The 25315-nt window shown below is 37.5% G+C and overlaps 2 protein-coding genes across 2 annotated transcripts; one reads left to right on the top strand and one right to left on the bottom strand.

Annotated features, from left to right (window-relative positions):
• The first annotated feature begins 55 nt into the window (after positions 1-55).
• On the top strand, positions 56-4226 carry LOC306861793 (26S proteasome regulatory subunit 7-like). Its single transcript, XM_079404274.1, has 12 exons — positions 56-224; positions 575-612; positions 727-808; positions 903-1002; positions 1578-1709; positions 1808-1880; positions 1969-2064; positions 2173-2337; positions 2581-2668; positions 3285-3487; positions 3611-3707; positions 3809-4226. The coding sequence occupies exons 1-12, from the start codon at positions 155-157 to the stop codon at positions 3964-3966; spliced, it is 1302 nt and encodes a 433-aa protein (XP_079260400.1). The 5' UTR covers positions 56-154; the 3' UTR covers positions 3967-4226.
• LOC306861792 (prestin-like) lies at positions 4093-23931 on the bottom strand. The gene is made up of 19 exons (XM_079404273.1): positions 23750-23931; positions 17371-17635; positions 15889-16028; positions 15580-15690; positions 12843-13015; positions 12046-12210; positions 10690-10842; positions 10513-10595; positions 10260-10407; positions 8904-9017; positions 8610-8687; positions 8288-8383; positions 7990-8096; positions 7533-7602; positions 7242-7334; positions 6955-7083; positions 6465-6677; positions 5975-6029; positions 4093-5379 (listed from the first exon to the last, which is right to left on the bottom strand). Exons 2-19 carry the CDS (start codon positions 17523-17525, stop codon positions 5240-5242), a joined length of 2223 nt encoding a protein of 740 aa, XP_079260399.1. The 5' UTR covers positions 17526-17635; positions 23750-23931; the 3' UTR covers positions 4093-5239.
• Between the last annotated feature and the right edge of the window lie 1384 nt (positions 23932-25315).

Below are 25315 nucleotides of genomic sequence, written 5' to 3'. Positions count from 1 at the left end.
ATAGGATCGAACTTTTAATTTGAAATATAATCGCTGTTTCCTGCGTCTTGACGTACCGGAAGAGAAAAGCGCTGCGACTGTTCGTTTCAAAACTTGCTGTGTAATCTTGCCTCTACAGTCACTATCCGAATTTATTACAGAGAAAAAAGCAGTCATGCCTGATTATTTAGGAACCGAGCAACGCAAAGTAAAAGAAGAGGAGAAAGAAGACAAACCAATTCGAGGTATTATTTGTGAAGATTTTCGGGTGGAATTGAAATGAAATGAATTAGCAGTCAGATTAGCATTTATTGACTAGCCGCTCTGCAGTTGGAATTTGTCAACAAAAGCCGAATCTTCTAAATTGAAACTATTTTAATGCTGTGTCATTCTTTTCAGACTTTATTTTGCGTATTTACTCTAGCGTTACTACGTTCATTATATACGTTGTCAAATGTCTCAGTAGTAATTATGACCGTCTCTGTTGGCCTGAACAGACTGATTAGAGAAAGATAAACACGTTGTGTGTCTGCCATCCTTTAACATATGCATATCTCATTTATTCATCCATCTTGATCTGTGTTTTATTTCTCAGCGTTGGATGAAGGAGATATTGCACTCCTGAAAACCTATGTAAGTATTAGCACTAAAAAGCTGACTGTTTTAGCATTCAAATGGATTTAATTTGGTATAAGTTACAGCAGTGTTATTTGTCATTTGTTCATTGTTGTTTTTGTTTGTGAAAAGGGGCAAAGCACATATTCCAGACAGATTAAACAAGTGGAAGATGATATTCAACAGCTTCTGAAGAAAATAAATGAGCTCACAGGTAAATGTGCTGTCATTTCTGTATGGGAGAACTAACATTATGTCTCACTACTCTGTAAATTAAATGCATTGATGCTATTTTGTGTGTCTTGTAGGTATTAAAGAGTCTGATACAGGTCTGGCTCCTCCGGCATTATGGGATCTGGCTGCAGACAAACAGACTCTACAGAGTGAACAGCCACTGCAGGTGGCCAGGTATGAGAGGACAAAAACATTTAAGTTATTAAAGGTTACTCTTAAAGAAAAGATTATTTGCTTATGGTATATTACCTTTTTAATAATGCTTTTATTCAGTAGGGATGCATTAAATTAATTAAAAGTGAGACTAAAACAATTATAATATTACAGAAGACTTCTATTTGAATAAATGCTGTTCTGTTGAATTTCTGATCATCAAAAAAAAAAGTTTTTTCTTTTGTATGGTTTTCAGAAAAAATATTAAGCAGCACATTGGTTTCAACATTGATAATAATAAGAAATGTTTCTTGAGCATATTAGAATGATTTCTGAAAGATCATGTAACATGACAGCTGAAGAAATGGCTGCTGAAAATTCAGCTTTGTTTTAAATTGTTATATTTCGCAATATTAGTTTTTTTTTTGGTATTTTCATTAAATAAATGCAGCATTTGTAAGCATAAGAAAACATTTTCAAAAAAATCTTACTGACACCAGACTTTCTAATGGTACCGTATGTAATAAAGCCGTTGAATAATATGTAGATCACTATCAGCCATTAAAATTCATACCTATGGTTTTATTTGTTCATAGATGCACCAAGATAATCAACTCTGACTCTGAGGATCCAAAGTACATTATTAATGTGAAACAGTTTGCCAAGTTTGTGGTGGACCTGAGCGATCAGGTTGCTCCGACTGACATTGAGGAAGGAATGAGGGTTGGGTAAGCTGAAATGATGGATCAGACATTTCTATATTTTCTTTATTACAAACTTTTCAGCTTGTATCTAAAAGAGTTCTTCATTCTGTTTCTGTTAACAGGGTTGACCGGAATAAGTATCAGATACATATTCCACTGCCACCAAAAATCGATCCTACTGTGACTATGATGCAGGTATGAAACAGCTAAGGCTGCTTGGGCTCATGTATATTATAGCAACAAAGCAACACTGCAGGAATAATTATGCACTGTACATAAATAGGTGGAGGAGAAGCCTGATGTGACCTACAGTGACGTTGGAGGCTGCAAAGAGCAGATCGAGAAGCTGAGAGAAGTGGTTGAGACCCCTCTGCTCCATGTGAGTCATGTCTACATTCAAATGTACCTATTAAAAATAAACAGGAGGTATTACTTGTCTGAAATGCTACTTAATTTCTAAAATCAATCTCTATTTTCCTAATTCCAGCCTGAGCGCTTTGTGAATCTGGGTATTGAGCCTCCAAAGGGTGTGTTGCTGTTCGGGCCACCTGGTACAGGGAAAACCCTGTGTGCTCGAGCTGTGGCTAACCGCACTGATGCCTGCTTCATCAGAGTCATCGGATCCGAGCTGGTTCAGAAGTATGTAGGAGAGGTACGTGCCTTTTAATAGGTGATTTAAAGGAATAGGTCACCCAAAAAGGAAAATTGTAATTTACTCCCCCTCAAGTCGTCCCAAACCTGTATGAGTTTCTCTCCTATGTTGAACATAAAAGAAGATATTTTGAAGAATGCTGGTAATCAAACAGTTACAACTGTTTGATTGCCAGCATTCTTCAAAATATCTTCTTTTAGCTTGAAAAATGTTTATAACAACATGTTTTTCTGTTTAATCCAGGGTGCCAGGATGGTTCGTGAACTGTTTGAGATGGCAAGGACCAAGAAAGCCTGTCTGATCTTCTTTGATGAAATTGACGCCATTGGAGGTAAAATTTCCTATTTGCAATAATCTTCTTTTGGCGTACAAAAGTACATTATTAATATTTCCATTCCACTGTGCTACTTTTCCATTATTTTTCTATGGAAACACAATCTAGATGGACATGTTTTATCATTGCGCTCACGTCCTTTGCAGCGTCTCTTGTATGACAGTGTTGTAAAAGTGTGGCATTCAAGTTAAAATAAGTTAAACTTATCAAACATATCCATTTAGAGTGTGTTTACATAGAAAAACAATGGAAAGGTAGCACAGCACTGTGTGAATGGCCTCTTATTATATTAGGGATAGTCAACTTAAAAGTTAAAATTCTGTAATTGTTTACTGTTGGTAGCCAAACAGTTTAAGCTCCCATTAACTTCCCTTCTATGGACAAATAATGGAAAATTAAACTGTTTGGTTTCTAACATTCTTCAAAAAATATATTTTGTATTCAGCAAAAGAAAGAAATGCATACAGGTTTGGAATGACATGAGGGTGAGTAAGTGGTAGAATATTCCTTTTTGGGTGGACTGTCCCTTTAAAATCTCAGCTTTTGTTTTTGTTTCACAGATTTTCCCTTTATATTAAGCCTCAGTTATTATTCTTACGCTGCTGTCTTACAGGAGCCCGTTTTGATGATGGAGCTGGAGGAGATAATGAAGTGCAGAGAACCATGCTGGAGCTGATCAACCAGCTGGATGGATTCGATCCTAGAGGAAACATTAAAGTCCTGATGGCCACCAACAGACCAGACACCCTGGATCCTGCTCTGATGAGACCAGGCCGTCTGGACAGAAAGATTGAGTTCAGCCTGCCTGACTTGGAAGTAAGTGTTATCTACAATAGTGGCAAAATAGCTACCATTTACTGGCTAAAGGTAGACATGTAGTGTAATATCACATTCTGATAGATATATAAATGTATGTAACCATTTGTGCTCTATTTCTAGGGACGTACTCACATCTTCAAGATTCATGCTCGCTCTATGAGTGTGGAAAGAGAGATCCGCTTTGAGCTTCTTGCACGTCTCTGTCCTAACAGCACAGGTGAGTTCACACAATTTAAATAGACAATATTTGCATAGACCTAAATGTGGAGGCTTTGCAAGCTATAGTGAACATTTCTAACTGTGTTTTTATTCTCTCAGGTGCTGAGATTCGCAGTGTGTGTACCGAGGCAGGAATGTTTGCCATCAGAGCTCGTAGAAAAATCGCTACAGAGAAAGACTTTCTGGAGGCCGTGAACAAGGTCATCAAATCCTATGCTAAATTCAGCGCCACCCCTCGCTACATGACTTACAACTAAATTTTTTCCTCTTAAATATGCTTTTTCCCCACTTAAATGTTTTTCTGCCCACTAATTCAAGGATTCTCATGTGTCTTGTCACTTTTCTTGTGATATCAAATGATTAAATAAAAACATTATCCTTACGAGTTATTAGGTCTTTTTATTGCTTCATATCAAAAAAAAAAAATTTCCCCCTTCAGGTTAGTATACCTATACGTAATAAATATATAAAGTTATATAAATAAAGGCACATTTGAGGAATAAATGTTTAATAATTTAGAGTGCTGATTTGCATTTATTATACAAAAATATCTTAAATCCACACCAGCATAAAAAGACAATAAAATTCACCACATTATATTCTGTTGATTGTTGAGCTTTGGTCTTCATTACTGCAATGAAACAGCATCTAAATTAACATGTCCAAGACAGTCTCAGCCTGTGGACTTTCCATGTAATGTTCTAAAGACAAGAACACCTGAATTAAATTTTCAAGACTTGGAAACAGCTGTTTCAGTAATCACAAACTAAGACCCCTTTATGTTAAAAATCTACTAAACAAATTGCAATCGGCTCCAAGAACCCCTGGAGCAACCTAGAAAAGCCTTTAGCCAAATGTGTCACCGATTGAGTGGAAGAGGGGGAAAACCTAAAACAAATCAATACAATCAATATCTGGCAAGCGTTTTCTCAGAAACAATAGATTAAAGTATATATCAAGAAACAAAAAGCAGCAGCTTCACTAACAGTGCAATTATGTGATCAGGTTTTTAAAAATACTTAACATTAGCTCTTTTTTTTACTGAATACTACAGTCAGATGAAAAACTGCAGACTTCCAAAAATATAAAATAAAAATTAAATGCAGCAAAAAGAAAAAAATAGCACATGGTGTACAACTGTAAAACTTAATTTCTATCATTAAAAACAAGCTAACTGGAATGTCAATAAATGATTTAAACCAGTGCTAAAAAATAACACTGGTTAAAAATCCATCTACACTAATTGCACTTAAAAGAACTGAAGGTACAGAGTGTTTTATAGTTGTCAGTAACAAATTGCAGTGGAGCTTACGATTGTGTCTAGTGCAATAAAACAACAGCACCAATCATATGAAGCTCAACATTCGCTGGTATATTCACATAAAATAAAGTGTTTCCATCTAAAACATTTTGGCCTGCTCACTGCTAAAACGGTCTCCTTGTTATCATGACATCCATTCTAAAGTGACTCAGTACTAGTGCTTATTTCAGCACGACTCCATATTCTGCCCCAAAGTTTGGTTTGTGTGTTCAATGGACGTCAGGGCAGACGGGGACGTCCCTTGAGCGCTTACAATGCAACACTGCGTCATGAATGGTGGGGAAAATGAGGTCAGGGGTCACAGGCTCACAGAAGAATTTTAGTGTCCTGAGATCAGAAAGAAGAATCCCTGCACAACACACAAACATAAAAGATCTTACAAGGGCCTTAGGAAAGCATTCCTAATATATAGTAACATTAAAAATTATGTCAATGTCAACATAAACAGTAGTTTGACTTGTCCACATGACCGTTTATTAGTTCCAACTCTAGGTGGAGATGTTTGCCACATTCAACAAATATCAGAATGAACTTTAACCTAAATAAAGCATATGAAGTCTGGTGGAGTTCAATCATATATCATTTTGTATTATATTGTTTTATAAAAATGTATGTATAAATGTAATTAATTACTCACTGCTACATCTAGCAAGTATGAGTTCAAAAAATATTATTATATTAGACACCAGTCAAATTGCCTGAAGAAAACATGTCAAGACATTAACAATAACAAAAGTTTCCAAAACAAATAACCCAAACACATTAGGTTTATTGAGTGAAAACTAAAAAAAATAAATAAAACTAATTCAAAGAAAAGTGGTTTGTTTATTATATTACATTATATATAAATGTAATTAAATACTGCTACATCCAGCAAATTTCCACTCAGATTGAGTCAAAATATTATATTATAAATACATGTTAAAATAAAATTAATTACTTACTGCTACATCCAGCAAGCACAACTTTTACATCGACTGTTGCAAACTCCTTTATCACCTGCAGGAAAAAAAAGAGGAATTATTGCAAAACATATAACCACAAATGACTCAATTTCTCCAATGTTGTGGGGGGTTGCGAAACAGCTGCTAAGGTGTTCTGAGTGTTTTTAGGTCATTAAAACCGATGGTATTTTGTATCCACAGAGCAAATATCATGAATCAGATCACTTAAGTAACAGCACACCCTTTCTCAACAAGCCATGTCATATCAATAGTGCAAACAATAAGGGAAATGTAACATGTTAAAGTTTAATATTAAGATTCAGTGGTTTGTTCAAACATCTAACCCTAAAGTATGACAAACCGTAAAACTGATGTAATAAGTAGAACAAGCTGCTCAATATGCAACAGCGCTATGTGTGGTCTAATGTATTAAGCCAGATCTCACTAATCGGTCTTCAAGTGTCTTTGGAAATAAAAGCTGTTGACTTACTGATTTAATGGTTTTGGCTCCTACTGAGTCAATAAAGTTAACAGGAGTAAAGTCCAGAATGATGGTGTGAATAGGGGTTAGACGCTGGAGAAAGAATTCGTCCTCAGATTCAGACTCAGTGTGGTTCTCATTCATCTGGCCATTGGTATACTCATGATCCATCTGCTTCTTCGGCCCAGCCACCACCTCATGAGTGACGCCCAGCTCCACATCCTATTGTAGCACCACAGAACATGTCAGTCAGTCACGTTTCATCGCTAAGCACTACATTGCATGGAAAAAATTTACAGAAGAAACTATAAGCTACAGTATTTTGTTCTGAGATTTTTAGATTGTACAGTTTAATGTGCATAAATCTGAAATAACATTTGGCTTGCAAACAAATTTATTCATGCATCAAAATTCACAACATGCTGAGATAAAGGATAAAAAGCCTTAATTGATAAAGTCACAAATCAAATACATTTAGATGAAAAAAAAAACATCATACCAATAAGACAACTGCACTTTTCTTCGCTGGAGAACAGTGGTTTAGAGCCTTCCTCTCCCCGTTGTCTCTTTTTGCATATTTTAGCTGTGATTTCCTGCCGGTGAGCAGTTGTGCTGGGTCAATTCCAGTCTGTATTCATAAAAATAAAATGTATTGAACTTGAAGCCAAACGCCTGCTGCTTATGGGAGTCTCTCTACACAACATATGTTGTTTAACATATACTCAAGGACAGAAGCGTAAAACAAAAAGTATTTGAAGTTAACAATAACTAAGCGTTTGGTCTCACCTTTGCCTTGAGAGCGCTCACATACAGGTCACTGTTTGCAAAGTATATGGAAGTATTGGACTGAAAAATCTTAATCCCTGAGCATTCCTCAGCCTTGAGAAAGAGAACAAACGACTGATAAGAGGACAAAGATTGTGGTGGAAAAAGGATAATGGATTAAATCAGGCCTAATTGGGTGCCTGTGACTAAGAAAAGCTGAGAAGAACACTTTTGAAATGAAGTCAGTCAAGGATCTAGGTTATTAATGAGAAAGTTAAGATGGTTTAATGTATTTTAAGAGAAAATTCCTACCTCTTCATACTCATCCACATCAAAGTAAAGTCCTGTATCTGGGATTTGTCCAAGAAGAGCATTTTTAGGGCTTAAAATAAATAAGATCTGAATTAGACATTACCTTTGACAAGTACGAAAGTAATAACCATCTGTATTAAATAAATATGGATCATAAGTGAAATATCAGGTTTCATGTTGTCTTGCATTAATTGCCATTATAGGGCAGTATGAATTAATGCATCATATAAATCTTACTTGTAAACACAAACTACTTAATAGATCCTTTACTAACTATTATGTATTTATTACACACTATTAATACATTTAATAAAATGAATGTAATAAATAAATCATTTGTTTTAATTCAATATCAAGATTTCATACTGAAAGACAAAAAAAAGGGGTTTTCAATGCAAACTGATAATTCAAGCTGAATTATCAGTTTGCATCAGAGCAGTAAGACATGGTGTTTTACCATTGTGTTCTGTAAATAACTGTGAGTATGGCAAAGCCCATGGCAACCACCAGACCATAATCCAGACCCAGAAGAACTGATGCAAAAAAAGACACCAGCCAAATCGCCTGAAGAAAACATGTCAGACATTATCAATAACAAAACCAAAGTTCACCATGTCCCAAAAAATAAACCACATGAAATGTATTGACCTGAAAGTTTAAAAAGAGAATTTCAAAGAAAAGTGGTTCATTTAAACAGATGGTAATCAGTAAAAACGATATGATAAACAACCAAATTAAGTGTCTCTGACACTCACCAGCTCAATCTTGCTGGTTCTCCATAATGCAGGAATGTCTTTCAATTGCTTAAACATCCCAAGGAGATTGACCATGATGATAGCAGCCAAGACCGTCTAATTAGAGAACAAAGACGACACTAATAAACACCATCTGATCTCTGACCTTTGTCCTTTTGCACTAAGAATGCTTATGTTCTGCCAAGATGGCTTTGGTAACAAATCAGACGGTCCTTTGCGCTTTCCAAAAAAGACCAAAACATTTTAAGTCATTTTTTTAAATTAATTTTTGCACAAAATCAATAAGTTCCTTGGCAAGCATATCAGATAGCTCTTCACTTACTGTAGGTAATGGCTGAAAGACAAATCCCATGGCCACCACCACCAGTAGCACAAGTATGGACGCCAAGAGTCCTGCAATCTGCAGACACACACATCAACATAATTCAATTGAGTCTTTCAGGAGGCATGACTGTTTAATCTTATCTTTATGCTTTTACGGCAAAGATATAGCCACCGAGATGAGGCCATTATGAAAGGGACACTCCATTTCAGGAAATGCATTTACGCAATCATCAAATGTGTTCATGAGTACATATCAGAGATATGGCATCTTACACAAATATGTCTCACTTACTTCAGTATGTCCGCCTGTGCTCTCCTGTACCAGGCTGCGAGACATTGAGGCGGTAACGACAAACGTGTGGAAGAATGAACTCATAAAGTTACAAAGTCCCAGCGCGATGAGCTCCTGCAGTCACATTAAACACAAAATGACTTCATTAAATCATGTGATTTCATGTCAGGATCATAAAAATGTTAAAACTATTGTATAACTGCTGTGGCTTCGAAAACTTTAGTCCATGCGTTTTGTAACTAGAAGCAGTAGCTCACGCTGTGTATAGCCCATTTTACATACTGTGTATAATATACACTACCATTTTTTAAAGAAATTAAAAAAAAAATTATTCAGCAAGGGTGCATTAAATTGATCAAAAGCGATGGTAAATATATTTATAATGCTACCAATAAAATTCTAATTTCAAATAGAACTTTCTTGAAATTGAGCATTCTGAAAAAGTATAACCGTTTCCACAAAAAATTAAGCAGCACAACTGTTTTCAACATTGATAATAAGAAAGGTTTCTCGAACATCAAATTTGCATATTAGAATGATTTCTGAAGGATCATGTGACAGTAATGACTAGAGTAATTGCTGCTGAAAATTACGCTTTGCATCACAGGAATAAAATATATTTTCAATTTAAAATACATTTACTGTATTTTTAAATCAAATAAATGTAGCCTTATTGAGCAAAAACATAAAAAAAATCTTACCAAGCAACTTTTGTATGGTAGTGTACATGTAATTATACTGTAGCTACAGTAAGAGTAGTATGTTAACATGCTATTCCGAACATAGCCATAATTTTCTATATAAAAACAAAAGTTCCTAGTTTACTGTCTGTTGTGCTCATTAAGTTGAAGATCTTGGTTCCTTCCACAAAAATGCGTCCTAAACAGGCGAACTTGAGAGTTACTGAGGTCACAATCCATCTCTATTACTGTTGTTCACTTAAGCATGCCACTTTGAATAATGTTGCCCCATATGAACTTTCCCTGCAATAAGTGTACTATAAGTCACTTTGGACAAAAGGACCTACTAAATGGCATGTAACTAAGTAACTGTAGGGTCTGGACATGCAGCTGCAATGATTTGGAAATTCAGCTCCAACTTAAAGCCATAGAAACCAAAATAAAGTTCAGCTGAATAAAATCTAAGTCCCTGCCTCTGGGAAACGTAGAGTCAAATTACTTTGACAGTGAAGAATGGGACAGCTTAATTAGATACAGTACATCTGTTGTTTTATCTCTTCAAACCTAACAAACTACTTTTTTTAATTGTTTGCTTGAAAAATATGCTTGTTTTATCTTTCTTCAAATAATTGAAGATTTCATATGACATTTACAGACATTTTATTTTATTCTCTACCTGATTTCCATCCACACTGTAGCCATGCTTAAGAGCAAAGGTTTTGGCTAATGATATTGCAATCGAGAAGCCAACGACAGCTATAGCGAAGGCGTCTGGGAAGAGGTTAGGAAAGACTGAGAAGTCTGGAATATTGGGTGGCAGCAACCTTAAAACAAAACATTAAGAAAGAAATATTAAAATGTAAACATTTGTAAAAAATGTAAACCTTTTCATTTTGGTATATATATAAGTAAGGCTTGCATGTTCTTACCCTGTGGGAATTTTACCCACAACTTCTACTCCATAGTTTGCAGACATAACCATCCCATAAGAGATTCCAGTGGACATAATTACCTTCAAAGAACAAGAACATCATGCATTCACACAAAGGGATTTTGAGAACACGTGTGAGCAATATATTTCATAGGAAGGGCATTTAAAGATTTACCACAATGATTTCTCCAGGTATGGGGATGGGTAGCTTCTTTTTGAAGCGTACATTGAGATCTTTGATGAAGTACAGGAACACCATACACACCAGTCCAATAATTAGCGTGACAACATTAGTGCTTGCAATGTTCCTGAAGACAGCATCAATACTCTAGGGAAAAACATTATGAACAGAACATAAAGCATACAGCCTCAAAAGAGCAATATCACAGTATAGAATCTTCAACAGTGTTATTTTAGGACTATTTATATACTATTACAGTATTTATTAATATTAATATACATTTTTTATAGACAAATTTATATTTTAGATTATTATTTGTGAATTTTCAGGGCTATTTAAAATGTATTAATCATTTTTAGTCATGTTTTTGTCTTTTTTCTTATAGGTCTATTTTTCTGTTATAATTTAAGGAAAGGAAAGGAAAGGAAAGGAAAGGAAAGGAAAGGGAAAGGGAAAGGGAAAGGGAAAGGGAAAGGACATGTGGCCAAGCATGGTGACCCACACTCGGAATTTGTGCTCTGAATTTAACCCATCCAAGTGAACAAACACACATGTTGGTTTTTGTGGTTTATGGGGACTCTCCATAGGCGTAATGGTTTTTATACTGAACAAACTGTGTGTGCTATTGCCCTACACCAACCCTACACCTAAACTTAGCCCTCACAGGAGACCTTGTGCATTTTTAGATTTTCAAAAAAAACACCATTTAGTATGTTTTTTAAGCCTTTTGAACTACGGGGACATAGGCAGTGTCCTCATAAACCACCTTCATATTGTAATACCTCTGTCATACCCATGTCATTATACAAATTTGTGTCCTCATAAACCACATAAACATGCACACACACACACACACCCTGAGCAGTGGGCAGCCATTTATGCTGCGGCGGCCGGGGAGCAGTTGGGGGTTCGGTGCCTTGCTCAAGGGTCTCACCTCAGTCGTGGTATTGAGGGTGGCGAGAGCGCTGGGCATTCATCCCCCCCCCCACCTACAATACCTTTGGGTTAGAAGTCCGAATCTATACATTAGGCCAAGACTGCCCCCTGCTAATTTTAGCTGCTAATGCTAATTTTAGCATGTTAACATTTCATTTCAGGTATTTAGTCAATTTTAATTATTCATCTCATATTTACATTTTATTTCAGCTTTATTTAAATTAACGAAGCTACTCTTAACAACAACAACTGGCCTTGAAAAGACCATATTCATTCGAGATTCAATTAATACGATAAACATCAATGAGAACATGCGAGTAAGTGTTTATGAAGTAAAGTTAGTTTATAGGTGCAAAAGTGTCTCATATCAACAAAAAACACCCTAAGGTTTCCCCAGGGTGAAAGGTTACTCACATATACTGCAGAGAGAGGCCCGTTGAAGCGCGCAGTGTGCACTCCCAGCAGGTACTTGATCTGCGACACAGAGACGTGCACAGCAGCAGCTGTGGTGAAACCTCGCACCAGCGGCTCAGTGAGGTAAATTGCCAGGAATCCAAATCTCAGCAGACCCAGAACAAACTATAGGAGATCAGAACAATTATGTTCCCAAAAACCTGAGGCTCAGGCTACAGTAACTTTAGGAGACTCACATGAAGTCATCAGCTTGAGCAGGTTTACAGTTTTCCATGAAAGGGGTCTATTATAAACACTGTGTAGGCCTGCATGAGATGTCTGTAATGTATACCCTCAACCTGTTTTAATAGGTTTATGGTAACATTATACTGCACTTCTTTCTCATAAAAAAAGTATTTCAGTATAAAGCTGGCCACTTTAGCTGACAATATGAGCTGAGTGACTGAGAACAAAAGAATACTCTTGCACAAGAGTGTTTTTCAGATGGTTTATCTACAAAAGACGGGGGTGATTACAAACATGCAATGCAACATACACCTATGTTGCAGGAATTTACTTGTATTCCAAACACAGATACTGGAGATATCTCGCACTAGTCTTGATCAACTACAGTTAGGTTCAAACAATGACGAATAAAGATGAATGTAGCACATCAAGAAAGATATATAATGAACTAGTTCTATCTTTGATATCAGAAATTCTACACGTCACCCTTAATAAAATTAAGGAAGATGATGACTAGGTTCTACAGTCATTTTGATTTTCAAAACTGCAGGTAAAACCAGATATCAGCCCACCTGAATGATTCCTACTAGGGTGGTCAGAGCTACAACCACCTCCACTCTTCTGGCATCACGAGCCTCAAAATCCACAACCTGTGACGCGTTGGTCCCATTGACTGCAAACATGGAGTCCGGGGCCTCCCTTACAGCAACCCCGCCAATCATCAGACTGATTACTGCGAAAGTACCTGAAAAAATACAATCAAAAAATACAATTGGTTGATCACAAATTATTTACTATGTTATAAGCTGTCTTACCAGACATTATATATGCAAATACTGTCTATTTTCTAACAATAACTACGGTTTCATCATTTAAACCCTCACAACCTTTTTGTGAAATGCTATGCTTGAAAAGTGTGATTGGGCTATTATAATACACGCAACTTAAAATAATATCTGCATTTATATCTAATAATATCAGATAATATTAGGAATAGTATTTTTGCAACTTAAAACATAACCTGTATTTACATCTATTATTATTGCATGATCACTTTTACAGCATAATAATAATAATAAAATATCTTCAAGCAGCAATTACTATAGGCCTTTAAGCGCATGCATAAAAAGAATACATCAAGCCTGTTACCACCTAAATCAGTGATGAAAAAGACCATTTTTAGCCATAGAAAAACAGTGTTTTAGATTAAATCTATATTATTATTTATATATATATATATATATATATATATATATATATATATATATATATATATATATATATATATATATATATATATATATATATATGGTTTATCTGATGACAATGTATGATGACAGTAGCAGAATAAATTTGGAAGGGTACAAAACCATCTTGCCTACCAATATTCAAGAAAATGCCACCAGATTCAATGGGAAGTGCTTCATATTGTATCAGGACAATGACCCAAAACACTCTGCCAGTTCAGTCAAGGAATTCATAAGGGCAAAGAAATGGAAAGTCTTAGATTGCCCAAGTCAATCTCCAGATTTAAATCCGATTGAACATGAATTTCACCAGCTGGAGAGGAGAGTAAAGGCAGAAACTCCCCAAAACAAGCAACAATTGGAATTGGCTGCATTAAAGGCTGGGAAAAGCATTTCAAAGGATGAGACCAAGAGTCTGGTGATGTCTATGGGTCACAGATTCACTGCTGTGATTGTACGCAAGAGATCTGCAACAAAATAATAGCTTTTAATCTTTTATATCCGTTTTATGTTCAACTGTTCCAATACTTATGCTCACATCAATGAGTGGGATGAACTCTAAAAGTGCTGTTCTTTTTATTTGGTAAAAGATATATGTGTTGAAACAGCTAATAATAAAATATGACATTCTGTAGTTTTGTCTCATATTCATCTTTTAATCATATTTGCAAATGTCTTGACTCCACAGCCAACAGAGCAATTTTGTCTTTACTGTTCCAATACTTATGGAGGGCACTGTGTGTGTGTGTGTGTGTGTGTATGTATATATATATATATATATATATATATATATATTTATTTATTTATTTTATTTAATTTTTTTATTATCTTATATATTTATTGTAATGGGATTTATACTATTTAAATTGTTTCTTGAGCTTTACAATGTCATTGTGTGAGAGTAACAGGTGGTGTAATCGCTCTTGGGTACACATTGTTCAGTGTTGTGACAGGAACAGGAGCTCCTTTATCATGTGAGCAAGTATGTCTCAGTGCATTTATGAAAGTGAGCTCTGCCTTGGCTCTTCATCTAGATAAAGCCCTCAGAAACTGGGTCTGTTTTACATTGTCCATAGAGGGACAGAGCGTGAGTGTTGATTAAACAGGAAACAACATGCTTCTTTGCAGCAGGACGTTGTCAAATGTTTGAACTAGCGCCAATTCTCTCGCTCTCAAGTGTATAGCAACAGGGGCAGAGAAAACAAGATATTGAAGCAACAACTCTGGTTTGGGTAACCTTTTGATTTTTGAACCTTTGATCTATGTTCTTGGCGGTGTTTCTAATATCCTGCAGGGATTTCTGAGGGTTTGAAGATCCCCACATTAAACAGGAGAAAAACAACTCAGCAAGGCATCTACCCACCCATAAAACAATACAATAATGTCTGCACCAACACTAATAAAGTTCTTAGAAATGCGACTATCATTTCCTGCTTAAGAAAGTCAAGACACTGCAATCAGAGCAGCTTTAGAGCGGTCAACCTGTACAATTGGTAGGAACAATGAAAAACTGACTTCCTGATGAGACTTTGCCACAGGAGTTCAGGAAGTGATGTGAAAAACAGACTAAGGATTTTAGATCTTACACTACACTTGTTTAGTCTGGCAGTAATGCTTTGCTTATTAACACTGACTTAGCAAAACTGTACAGAGGAATGTCACATTTCAGGTAGTCGCACACACGCAGACATTTGAAAAAAAAGGTCCACATTGCAGCTTATTCTGAGCCCATGTGACCAGCATCTGAAGCAACCAATGTCAGTTTAATTTAATGTAATGTGTAGGGTTTATCTAAAAAAATAAATTACTATAATAGACAGGTGAAAAAAAAAAAAAAACAGTGCATGGCAGTCTCCACAAAGTCCCACTGCATGAAGTCATTGTGAAGTGTCAACCAATCAGATTACAACTTCCCAGACCAAGAAAGAACTTTCAATTTGTGTGAGCAATATGCACCAGACGGTCAACAAACCGACTGTTGGTGGTCCGTCTGAGGCTGAGACAATATTTTAAGTCACAAGCATGTTATTAAAAGCCTGGCACACACGCCAATGAGTCTCACCTATCGATATATGTTTGGAGGTACCAAAGAATGTGTATAATAGTACGGGATAAAACGATGAATATAAACCAAACACTGGAGGAACAGCTGCCAACATCGCATATGCAAGACCTGTTGAATGTAACAAAGAGAAAGAGAAATGATCAAATGAATATGCCCATTGATCAATGACATAAGAGTAAAATAAAATAATAAATAAACAGCAATATAGTGTTCATTTTATTTACCATATATTTATAACAATCATTATTATTACTATTAAAATAAACAACAAAATTACTACTACTACTACTAAATAGATACATTTACCTTGAGGTAGCTGCATTACACCCGTGCTGATGCCAGAAACTATGTCTCCAAACAAGTATTCCTTTAGTGGATATGATGGCAGCCATGTTAAAATGGGCAGAAAACCAAATAAAACAGATTTGGCTTTATGAGACGAACAGCTGAAAAATAGGAGAAAGATGACTATTAGTATGAATATGACATATGATTTTAATGTGCATATAAAAATTCAGCAAACAACGTTTAAAAGACATTTAAATCAGATGTTACATGTTTTGATGCACCATACTTGAATACAAGTGAACAAGTCGTAAGCGGAGTGGAGGAGAAGATTATCAGTTAATGATGACTTAAATTATAACGACAAACGACTTTGTCCTTTAAAGGAAACCGAGTAATCAATTCATCCAGCTCAGACTGGGACAGGCAGGTTTAACAAAAGTAATGTCACAATTGTTGTGTAATACTAGTAGTCCTGCAATATTATATGGAGGATATGATAAAATAATGAGACCGTCATAAATGACAAATGGTTGTTTACTTAGTCAAACAGTTGTTTTATCAGTCCAAGCTCAAGTTCAGACAACACTTGAACCTGATAAAATTGTTATAGTTCAAAAATACAGCTAAGGTGGTCACAATAATGTGAAATAGGACAATTGAAAACATTTATATATTTTGTGGGGTCCACAAATCTGATACCACTACTGTTTTTTTTTTAATACAATTTTTAATTACTATTAGGAAAGGGAAAGTGGTGTGTGGCCAAGTATGGTTACCTATACTCGGAATTTGTGCTCTGCATTTAACCCATCCAAGTGTACACACAGTAGTGAACATACACCCGGAGCAGTGGGCAGCCAATGATGCAGCGCCCGGGGAGCAGTTGGGGGTATTGAAGGTGGAGAGAGTGTTGGTTATTCACTCCCCCACCTACAATCCCTGCCGGACCCGAGACTCGAACCCACAACCTTCTGGTTACAAGTCCAACTCTCTATCCATTAGGCCACGACTGCCCCACAAAATTGTAAAATCATCAGATATTAAAATATTTATTAATATTAATATTTTAATTTTATAGATATAATATTTTAGATTTTAATATTAATATTGATATTAATATTAAAATCAGACTACTAAAATCATCAGAACAACAATTTGAGTGAAAAGCTCAACTGAAAAACGAACACAAATGTCAGAATGTATTTGGTTTGCCTCGCTTTTGCTATAAAGACTGCAGCACTCAAACTGCATGAACTTCACAAGTGTAAAAGCTGATGATCATGCCCTCATGCGTGATTTGAGAATGATCACCTTGTGCATCACTGGATCTTATCATCTGTACAAAGAGTTGAAAATTTGCTTGTATGATTAGTGACTTATAATACAGAAAATTTCTCAACACTGTCTCAGACATTTCGACTCTACTGTAGCTCAGAAAAAAAAAAAACACAGAACTATCATCAGTAACAAAGAAAGCACACTGTATTGAAATAGCCCTACCGGAGATGCTCAGCTATTCTCTGTTGAAAGGACTTGGGTGTCCTCTTCTTCCTATGCAGAAGCTCTGAGTCAATATAGCTTTCATTGAATACAGGACGTTCCACGAGGTACATCAGTGTAGTGGACGACTCCTCATAAGCAGTTACGTGCTCCATAACAGCAGTGGAAACACAGGCATGTCAGGCTATGATGACCTTGTGAATGCACTCGTGTACTTGCTTTACTTCCTCTTCCTGTTTTCAATGAATGGTAGAAAGAGAGCACTCTGTGAAGAAAGAAAAGGGCTAAGAATCAAGTTCAAACTATCACACACAATGCTTAATTTAATTCAGACATGTTTTGTTGATCAGCTATTAGGTAGCAAAACATTTTGTGTCACACTGACAACCCACTTTGGTTTTATTTGGAGACTTGCAGTGGTCAAACTCTGCTGGTGTCTAATTACAAGCTCTCAAAATAATCATGAATGACAGCCAACTTTAGCCTGTACAGTGATGTTCTATCATGCAATGACATACTGGATACTTAACATACTTAAATGCTGCATCAAACACAAGCACAAAGAAACCAGCATGAAAACCTATCAAAAATAAATAAATAACAAAAAAAAAAAAAAATTGATAAATATTTTTTGCCTTTTTAAATAATAATGTTCATTTTATCCATTCAGAGAAAAAAAAAAAAAAAAGTTGCATGAAAATTACATTACATGGTTTTATGATTTAATCCACACATCAGTGTGTCTAAAACACATAACCTGTCCTGAGGACACAGTGTACAGCTTGAGCAATAACAACCTATCCATGGAGCCAGTCCATTTTTAGCGCAGTCCTCTGCAAATGACAAGACCATAGTAAAATGAAATGTACTGGAAGTGACTGATGCCAGTGGTGTAGGCCAATGTTGACAAAGCACTGGTATAAACATTACAAACGACACCATGGCATACAAGGGTCATTCCGTGAAACAGCTGTCTTATTCATTTTTGAAAAGGTTGATTTTCAAAAAGTTTTCAAAACATTTAATCAAAAACAATGGGTTTAAGTGTTAAGAAATTACACTGCGTCATCTCAATTTAAATGCAAAAAATACAACAGGGGCTAACCAGCTACCTCCGCGCTTACCGCGCTTCCGTCCTCTCTCACACCGCTTGTGACGCTGCCTTGTGCAGGTGAGCTTTGCAACAAGGGGAAACAACACACTGGACTTTGTTTACACAACAGTAAAGAACGCTTACAAGGCTGTACCCCGCCCGCACCTGGGGTACTCAGACAACATCACTGTTATGCTAATCCCAGCATATAGACCACTTCTCAAACTTGCCAAACCGGTTCAAAAGCAGATAACAGTATGGCCAGACAATGCCACCTCAGCACTGCAGGACTGCTTCCAGGACACAGACTGGAACATGTTTAAAGAGGCAGCCACCTACAACCACATAGACCTGCATGAGTACACTGAAACTGTGACTGCTTACATCAAAAAGTGCACTGATGATGTAACAGTTACCAAGACCATCACCACACGTGCAAACCAGAAGCCATGGATGACAGCAGAGGTTTGTGGGCTGCTAAAGACCAGAGATGAAGCATTCAGATCAGGAGATAAAGCAGCCCTCAAAACAGCAAGAGCCAATCTGTCCTGTGGCATCAAAAATGCAAAACGGTCATATGATCAAAAAAATCAACAATCACTTCACAGACAGCAGAGACACACGGAACCTGTGGCAAGCCATTCAGACCATCACTGACTACAAGCCCCGCCACAGGCCTGTGATGATGACACATCCCTCCCCGATGCACTCAACCACTTTTATTCAGGGTTTGAAATGCAGAATGACACACCTGCACAAAAACTGCCCACACCACCCAACGACCGGGCACTCTGTCTGTCTCCAGCCGACGTAAGGAAGACCCTATCTAGGATTAACCCACGCAAAGCTGCGGGTCCTGACAACATACCTGGCCGTGTTCTAAGAGACTGTGCTGCACAGCTGACAGATGTCCTAACAGATATCTTCAACACCTCGCTGAGCCAGGCAGTCGTCCCCACATGTCTCAAATCCACAACAATCATACCGGTACCAAAGAAATCACCTGTGTCCTGTCTAAATGACTACCGTCCCATAGCACTGACTCTATGACAATGAAGTGCTTTGAGAGGTTAGTCATGCACAAAATCAAAACCAGCCTCCCCAACACACTCAACCCGCTCCAGTTTGCATACTGTCCAAACCGCTCTACGGACGATGCAATTTCCTCCACCCGGCTCTTACCCACCTAGAAAATAAAGACTCCTATGTTAGAATGCTGTTCATTGACTTCAGCTCGGCATTCAACACAATAATCCCACAACAGCTCATAAATAAACTAAACCTGCTGGGCCTTAACAATTCCCTTTGTAATTGGATCCTGGACCTTCTAACCGGAAGGCCTCAGTCAGTCCGTGTCGGCCACAACACCTCGAGCACTACCACACTGAGCACAGGTGCCCCACAAGGCTGTGTGCTCAGCCCGCTGCTCTTCACACTGCTGAACCACGACTGCACTGCCAAGTTCAGCTCCAACCACATCATCAAGTTTGCTGATGACACAACAGTGGTAGGTCTCATCAGCAACAACGATGAAACGCACTACAGAGAGGAAGCGGCACAGCTGGCTGAATAGTGTGGCACTAACAATCTGTCCCTCAATGTGGAGAAGACAAAGGAGGTTGTGATGGACTTCAGAAGAAACTCCGTTGACCACCCCCCACTGACCATCGACAGCTTGACTGTGGAGAGAGTCAGCAGCACTAAATTCCTGGGGGTGCACATCACAGAGGATCTCACCTGGACCCCCAACAACATGTCACTCTCCAAAAAGGCACAACAGCGCCTACACTTTCTCAGCCGGCTGAAAAGAGCGAGTCTCCCTCCACCCATCCTCACCACATTCTATAGAAGCACCATTGAGAGTGTGCTGACTAGCTGCATCACTGTCTGGTACGGGAACTGCAGTGCTACTGACCGCAAGACCCTCCAGCGGACAGTGACCACAGCTGCAAAGATCATCAGTGCCCCTCTCCCCTCCATCCTGGACATTTTCCTTACACGATGCTCCAGCAAAACCAACAGCATCGTGAAGGACTCCACCCATCCCTCCCACAGTCTCTTCCAGCTCCTACCATCAGGAAGACGTACCGGAGCATCAGGGCCCGCTCCGCCAGACTGCTCAACCAGACTGCTCAAGACCCCCCCCCCCCCCCCCCCCCCCCCCCCCCAACCTTACCACACCAAAGAAAAAAAACTGTATGGAAATTTTTTTTGTGCAATTCGAAGTGTGCTACACACAGGTGAGTGGGCCTGTACAAACCACCTGTAGTAACACACTCTCCTCTATGTGCACTAGACACTTTACACACACTGCTGCGTGTACACAATCCCACAAAAGACTCAGCAATATACAGGTCCTTTTCAAAAAATTAGCATATTGTGATAAAGTTCATTATTTTCTGTAATGTACTGATAAACATTAGACTTTCATATATTTTAGATTCATTACAACACAACTGAAGTAGTTCAAGCCTTTTATTGTTTTAATATTGATGATTTTGGCATACAGCTCATGAAAACCCAAAATTCCTCTCTCAAAAAATTTGCATATTTCATCCGACCAATAAAAGAAAAGTGTTTTTAATACAAAAAAAGTCAACCTTCAAATAATAATGTTCAGTTATGCACTCAATACTTGGTCGGGAATCCTTTTGCAGAAATGACTGCTTCAATGCGGCGTGGCATGGAGGCAATCAGCCTGTGGCACTGCTGAGGTGTTATGGAGGCCCAGGATGCTTCGATAGCGGCCTTAAGCTCATCCAGAGTGTTGGGTCTTGCGTCTCTCAACTTTCTCTTCACAATATCCCACAGATTCTCTATGGGGTTCAGGTCAGGAGAGTTGGCAGGCCAATTGAGCACAGTAATACCATGGTCAGTAAACCATTTACCAGTGGTTTTGGCACTGTGAGCAGGTGCCAGGTCGTGCTGAAAAATGAAATCTTCATCTCCATAAAGCTTTTCAGCAGATGGAAGCATGAAGTGCTCCAAAATCTCCTGATAGCTAGCTGCATTGACCCTGCCCTTGATAAAACACAGTGGACCAACACCAGCAGCTGACATGGCACCCCAGACCATCACTGACTGTGGGTACTTGACACTGGACTTCAGGCATTTTGGCATTTCCCTCTCCCCAGTCTTCCTCCAGACTCTGGCACCTTGATTTCCGAATGACATGCAAAATTTGCTTTCATCCGAAAAAAGTACTTTGGACCACTGAGCAACAGTCCAGTGCTGCTTCTCTGTAGCCCAGGTCAGGCGCTTCTGCCGCTGTTTCTGGTTCAAAAGTGGCTTGACCTGGGGAATGCGGCACCTGTAGCCCATTTCCTGCACACGCCTGTACACGGTGGCTCTGGATGTTTCTACTCCAGACTCAGTCCACTGCTTCCGCAGGTCCCCCAAGGTCTGGAATCGGTCCTTCTCCACAATCTTCCTCAGGGTCCGGTCACCTCTTCTCGTTGTGCTGCGTTTTCTGCCACACTTTTTCCTTCCCACAGACTTCCCACTGAGGTGCCTTGATACAGCACTCTGGGAACAGCCTATTCGTTCAGAAATTTCTTTCTGTGTCTTACCCTCTTGCTTGAGGGTGTCAATGATGGCCTTCTGGACAGCAGTCAGGTCGGCAGTCTTACCCATGATTGCGGTTTTGAGTAATGAACCAGGCTGGGAGTTTTTAAAAGCCTCAGGAATCTTTTGCAGGTGTTTAGAGTTAATTAGTTGATTCAGATGATTAGGTTAATAGCTCGTTTAGAGAACCTTTTCATGATATGCTAATTTTTTGAGATAGGAATTTTGGGTTTTCATGAGCTGTATGCCAAAATCATCAATATTAAAACAATAAAAGGCTTGAACTACTTCAGTTGTGTTGTAATGAATCTAAAATATATGAAAGTCTAATGTTTATCAGTACATTACAGAAAATAATGAACTTTATCACAATATGCTAATTTTTTGAGAAGGACCTGTATGTATGTTTACATGCTCATGCACTACAAATCATCCTGCTCTGTTCCCCAACCAGCTGCTTGACTCAAAATATCTCTCTTTGCACATGTACAGTATTTGTGAAGCATTCGTATAGTTTGTATTTTTTATCCTTTATTCTCTTAGTTTGTATAGGGTAAATACTTATATATAGTATACTTATAGTTAAATCTGTCAGTAAGTTAGTTGTGTATAGGTTTATAGTGTTTTTTTGTTTTTTTTCCTCATTGTTGTATGTCTGTACAACAATGAGGAACCGTGGTCCTGCGAGGCACGACATTTCGTTCCAATGTATGTCCCCACATGACTTGACTAAGTAAAGGGTGACGGCATCAGAGTCGACAGTTTTACAGTTCATTTAGCCATTATTAAGCTTGCGCTCAAGGTAATGATGCCACAAGGCATTTATTGGAAAGAAAAATTTAAATGGTAACTTTCCAGAAAAATCATGTTTTCGAAAAATCAATTGCTGACTGTACAAAATCATGGTAAAAGTACATTAAGACATTTTTAACAATGTTTTCTATTGACAAAAACAGCCAAACATATAAAGTTATCTTATGTTTTGTTTGGTTTGTCAAGAGACACTAACTTGTCCTATATAAATTATGTCAGTAGTCCATTATATTTTTATTTTATTTTTTAAATGGAATTCACACCATCTTAAGATCACGATGCACAACTTGGGGGACACAACTTAAGAGTCTTTTAGTCAAATATTATGTCTGCTTAAATCTGAAATAATAACAACAACAACAACATTTTTTATTTTTTGCTTTTTTTGATTTTCGTATGTAGTGCAAATTTAAAGAAAATTAGCATTTTTGCTTATACATTCAGAAAAAGTAGGATTACAGGGCTAGGGACAGACTTAAATGCATTCTCGTGAAGAGAGAAGACGAAAAAAAAACATTGAAAATGTAAGTTACTGGATTTGAAATGATGCATTCAGAAAAACGCCTATAACAACACACGCTGCTTTTAGCTATTTGCCGTTAAAGTCTTTGTTTACACATATGTTTATGAGAAAAAAAATAAAAGAACAACCAAACAACATCTGACATATTCATATGTCAACAGCATAGTCCTGATGTAATGAGTTTCAACATCGTAAGTTACGTGTCTTTCTGCCACACACTTTAAAAAACATAAGGTAACCAGAAATAAACATTTTTGGAGAGCGTCCTTGTTCTGTTCAACCCTGCGACTCCACAAACCTGTTAAGCAGGTACAATATAGTGTAACTAAAGGACTTTGCGTATTTATTGTAGTTTAAAGCGGGAGAAACAAGCCTAAGCATCTTACCTCTCACCACCTCTGTCCCGAAAATGACCCAAGGTCGGTGAACTGAGCTGAGAAGAGCGTGAGCATCGACAGTCCTGTTACTGTATAACATCTGAAAGCCCTTTAACTGCCGACTACAGCTGCGTCATCCGCTGCGCTGATAAGAAAAGCGCGACGTTTCTCATGCGTCACTACTTACGCCAGAAGAGCATCATGGGACATGTAGTTCTTCACTAACTCAACCGTATCAGATAAACGAGATAAACACTGTACATAAGATATCCGGTAGGTTATAGAGAGATTGTTAAACGCGTAATTATAGATTTATTAGTAATTATGATTAGAACGAGCTTATTTTATACTAAATAAATTATTTTCTCTAATATAACAATTTAAGGTCCTAACTGCAATGTAAGCGCGCCATCTTGTGTAACAGCTATGCAACAAGAAATAATTCCAAGGTGGGCTGTGTATTTAGGCTGGTTTTAGCTGGTTATATATATAATACATACAAATTACACAGATTTTTGATCGTTTGTAAAAAACGTTTAAAATGCTCCAAATCACACTGTATTTTAAATTTCTAGTTAAATAACCTAATAGACTTTGGGCTAACTGGGATGGAGTCCAGGTCACATCAAAAAGAAAAAGAAGAAAGGAAAGCATTAATATGAAAGGTTTTTTTTGTTAAAATCTAATTTCTGATATCTTAAATCAAAATAACACTCCTGAAATTGTCACGACTAAACAAGCCTTTTTTAGTCATTCCATGCTAATTTAGGATTAACTAAATTTATTTTAAGTTATATACAGCATCATGATCATAATCATCATCATAATAAGGATGATTACACTGTCCTATGTAGCCATCCTTTTGCGGCCTTCAGCTTAGAGCTTCAAACAGTCAGAATCACGGTACACTTTTAAAAGTAGAAATATTAAAATTATCTTACCTGTAGAGAAAACGTCAAGGTTTAAAAGCCCAAAATCAGCATCTAGACTACTGTCTTTACAGCTATAGCGATAAAAACAAGAAAACAGAAATAAAACAGTGGTGCACTGAAGCTCTGTGACAAATGGCACCATTCACTGCACATCCTGAAGTTTTGAAATGCTTTTTATAGGTTAGCTGTACAAGCCCATTGAATTTATTGCACAGAAATATGGCATTGCAATACTGATTACAATGTATTGTGCAATCATTGAGCAGAGAGGATGCCATGCCAAGAACCTTGTTCTGTCCCATTTCAACTCCAGAAGAACCATTTGTTCTTAGTGTGAATAGCATTTTAATAATCGGTACCTTTTTTCAATATAAAAATATTTTATGGATGTTAAAGGTTCTTCTAGAACCACAAATTCCAAAAAAGAACCTTCATTTTAAATATAGGTGGGGTTGTGAGGGGTCTCCGGGAGAGGTCAGCACCTCCATACAAATTCAATAAGAAGATAACTAGTTCGTTATGTATATACAGTGAACAGATAATCGTTATAGAATATTATAGAGTAAGTTTTGCTCGGTAGCACCTTAAAAAAAGACTCTCACAGGTGACTCGCATAGTGGAAAAGAAGAAAGGAAACGCCCAC

This window comes from Barbus barbus (genome assembly GCF_936440315.1).
Source record: "Barbus barbus genome assembly, chromosome: 42".
NCBI classification, from domain to species: domain Eukaryota; kingdom Metazoa; phylum Chordata; class Actinopteri; order Cypriniformes; family Cyprinidae; genus Barbus; species Barbus barbus.
The sequence above is the reverse complement of the archived record's forward strand: the minus strand, read 5'-3'. Positions and strand labels throughout refer to the sequence as shown.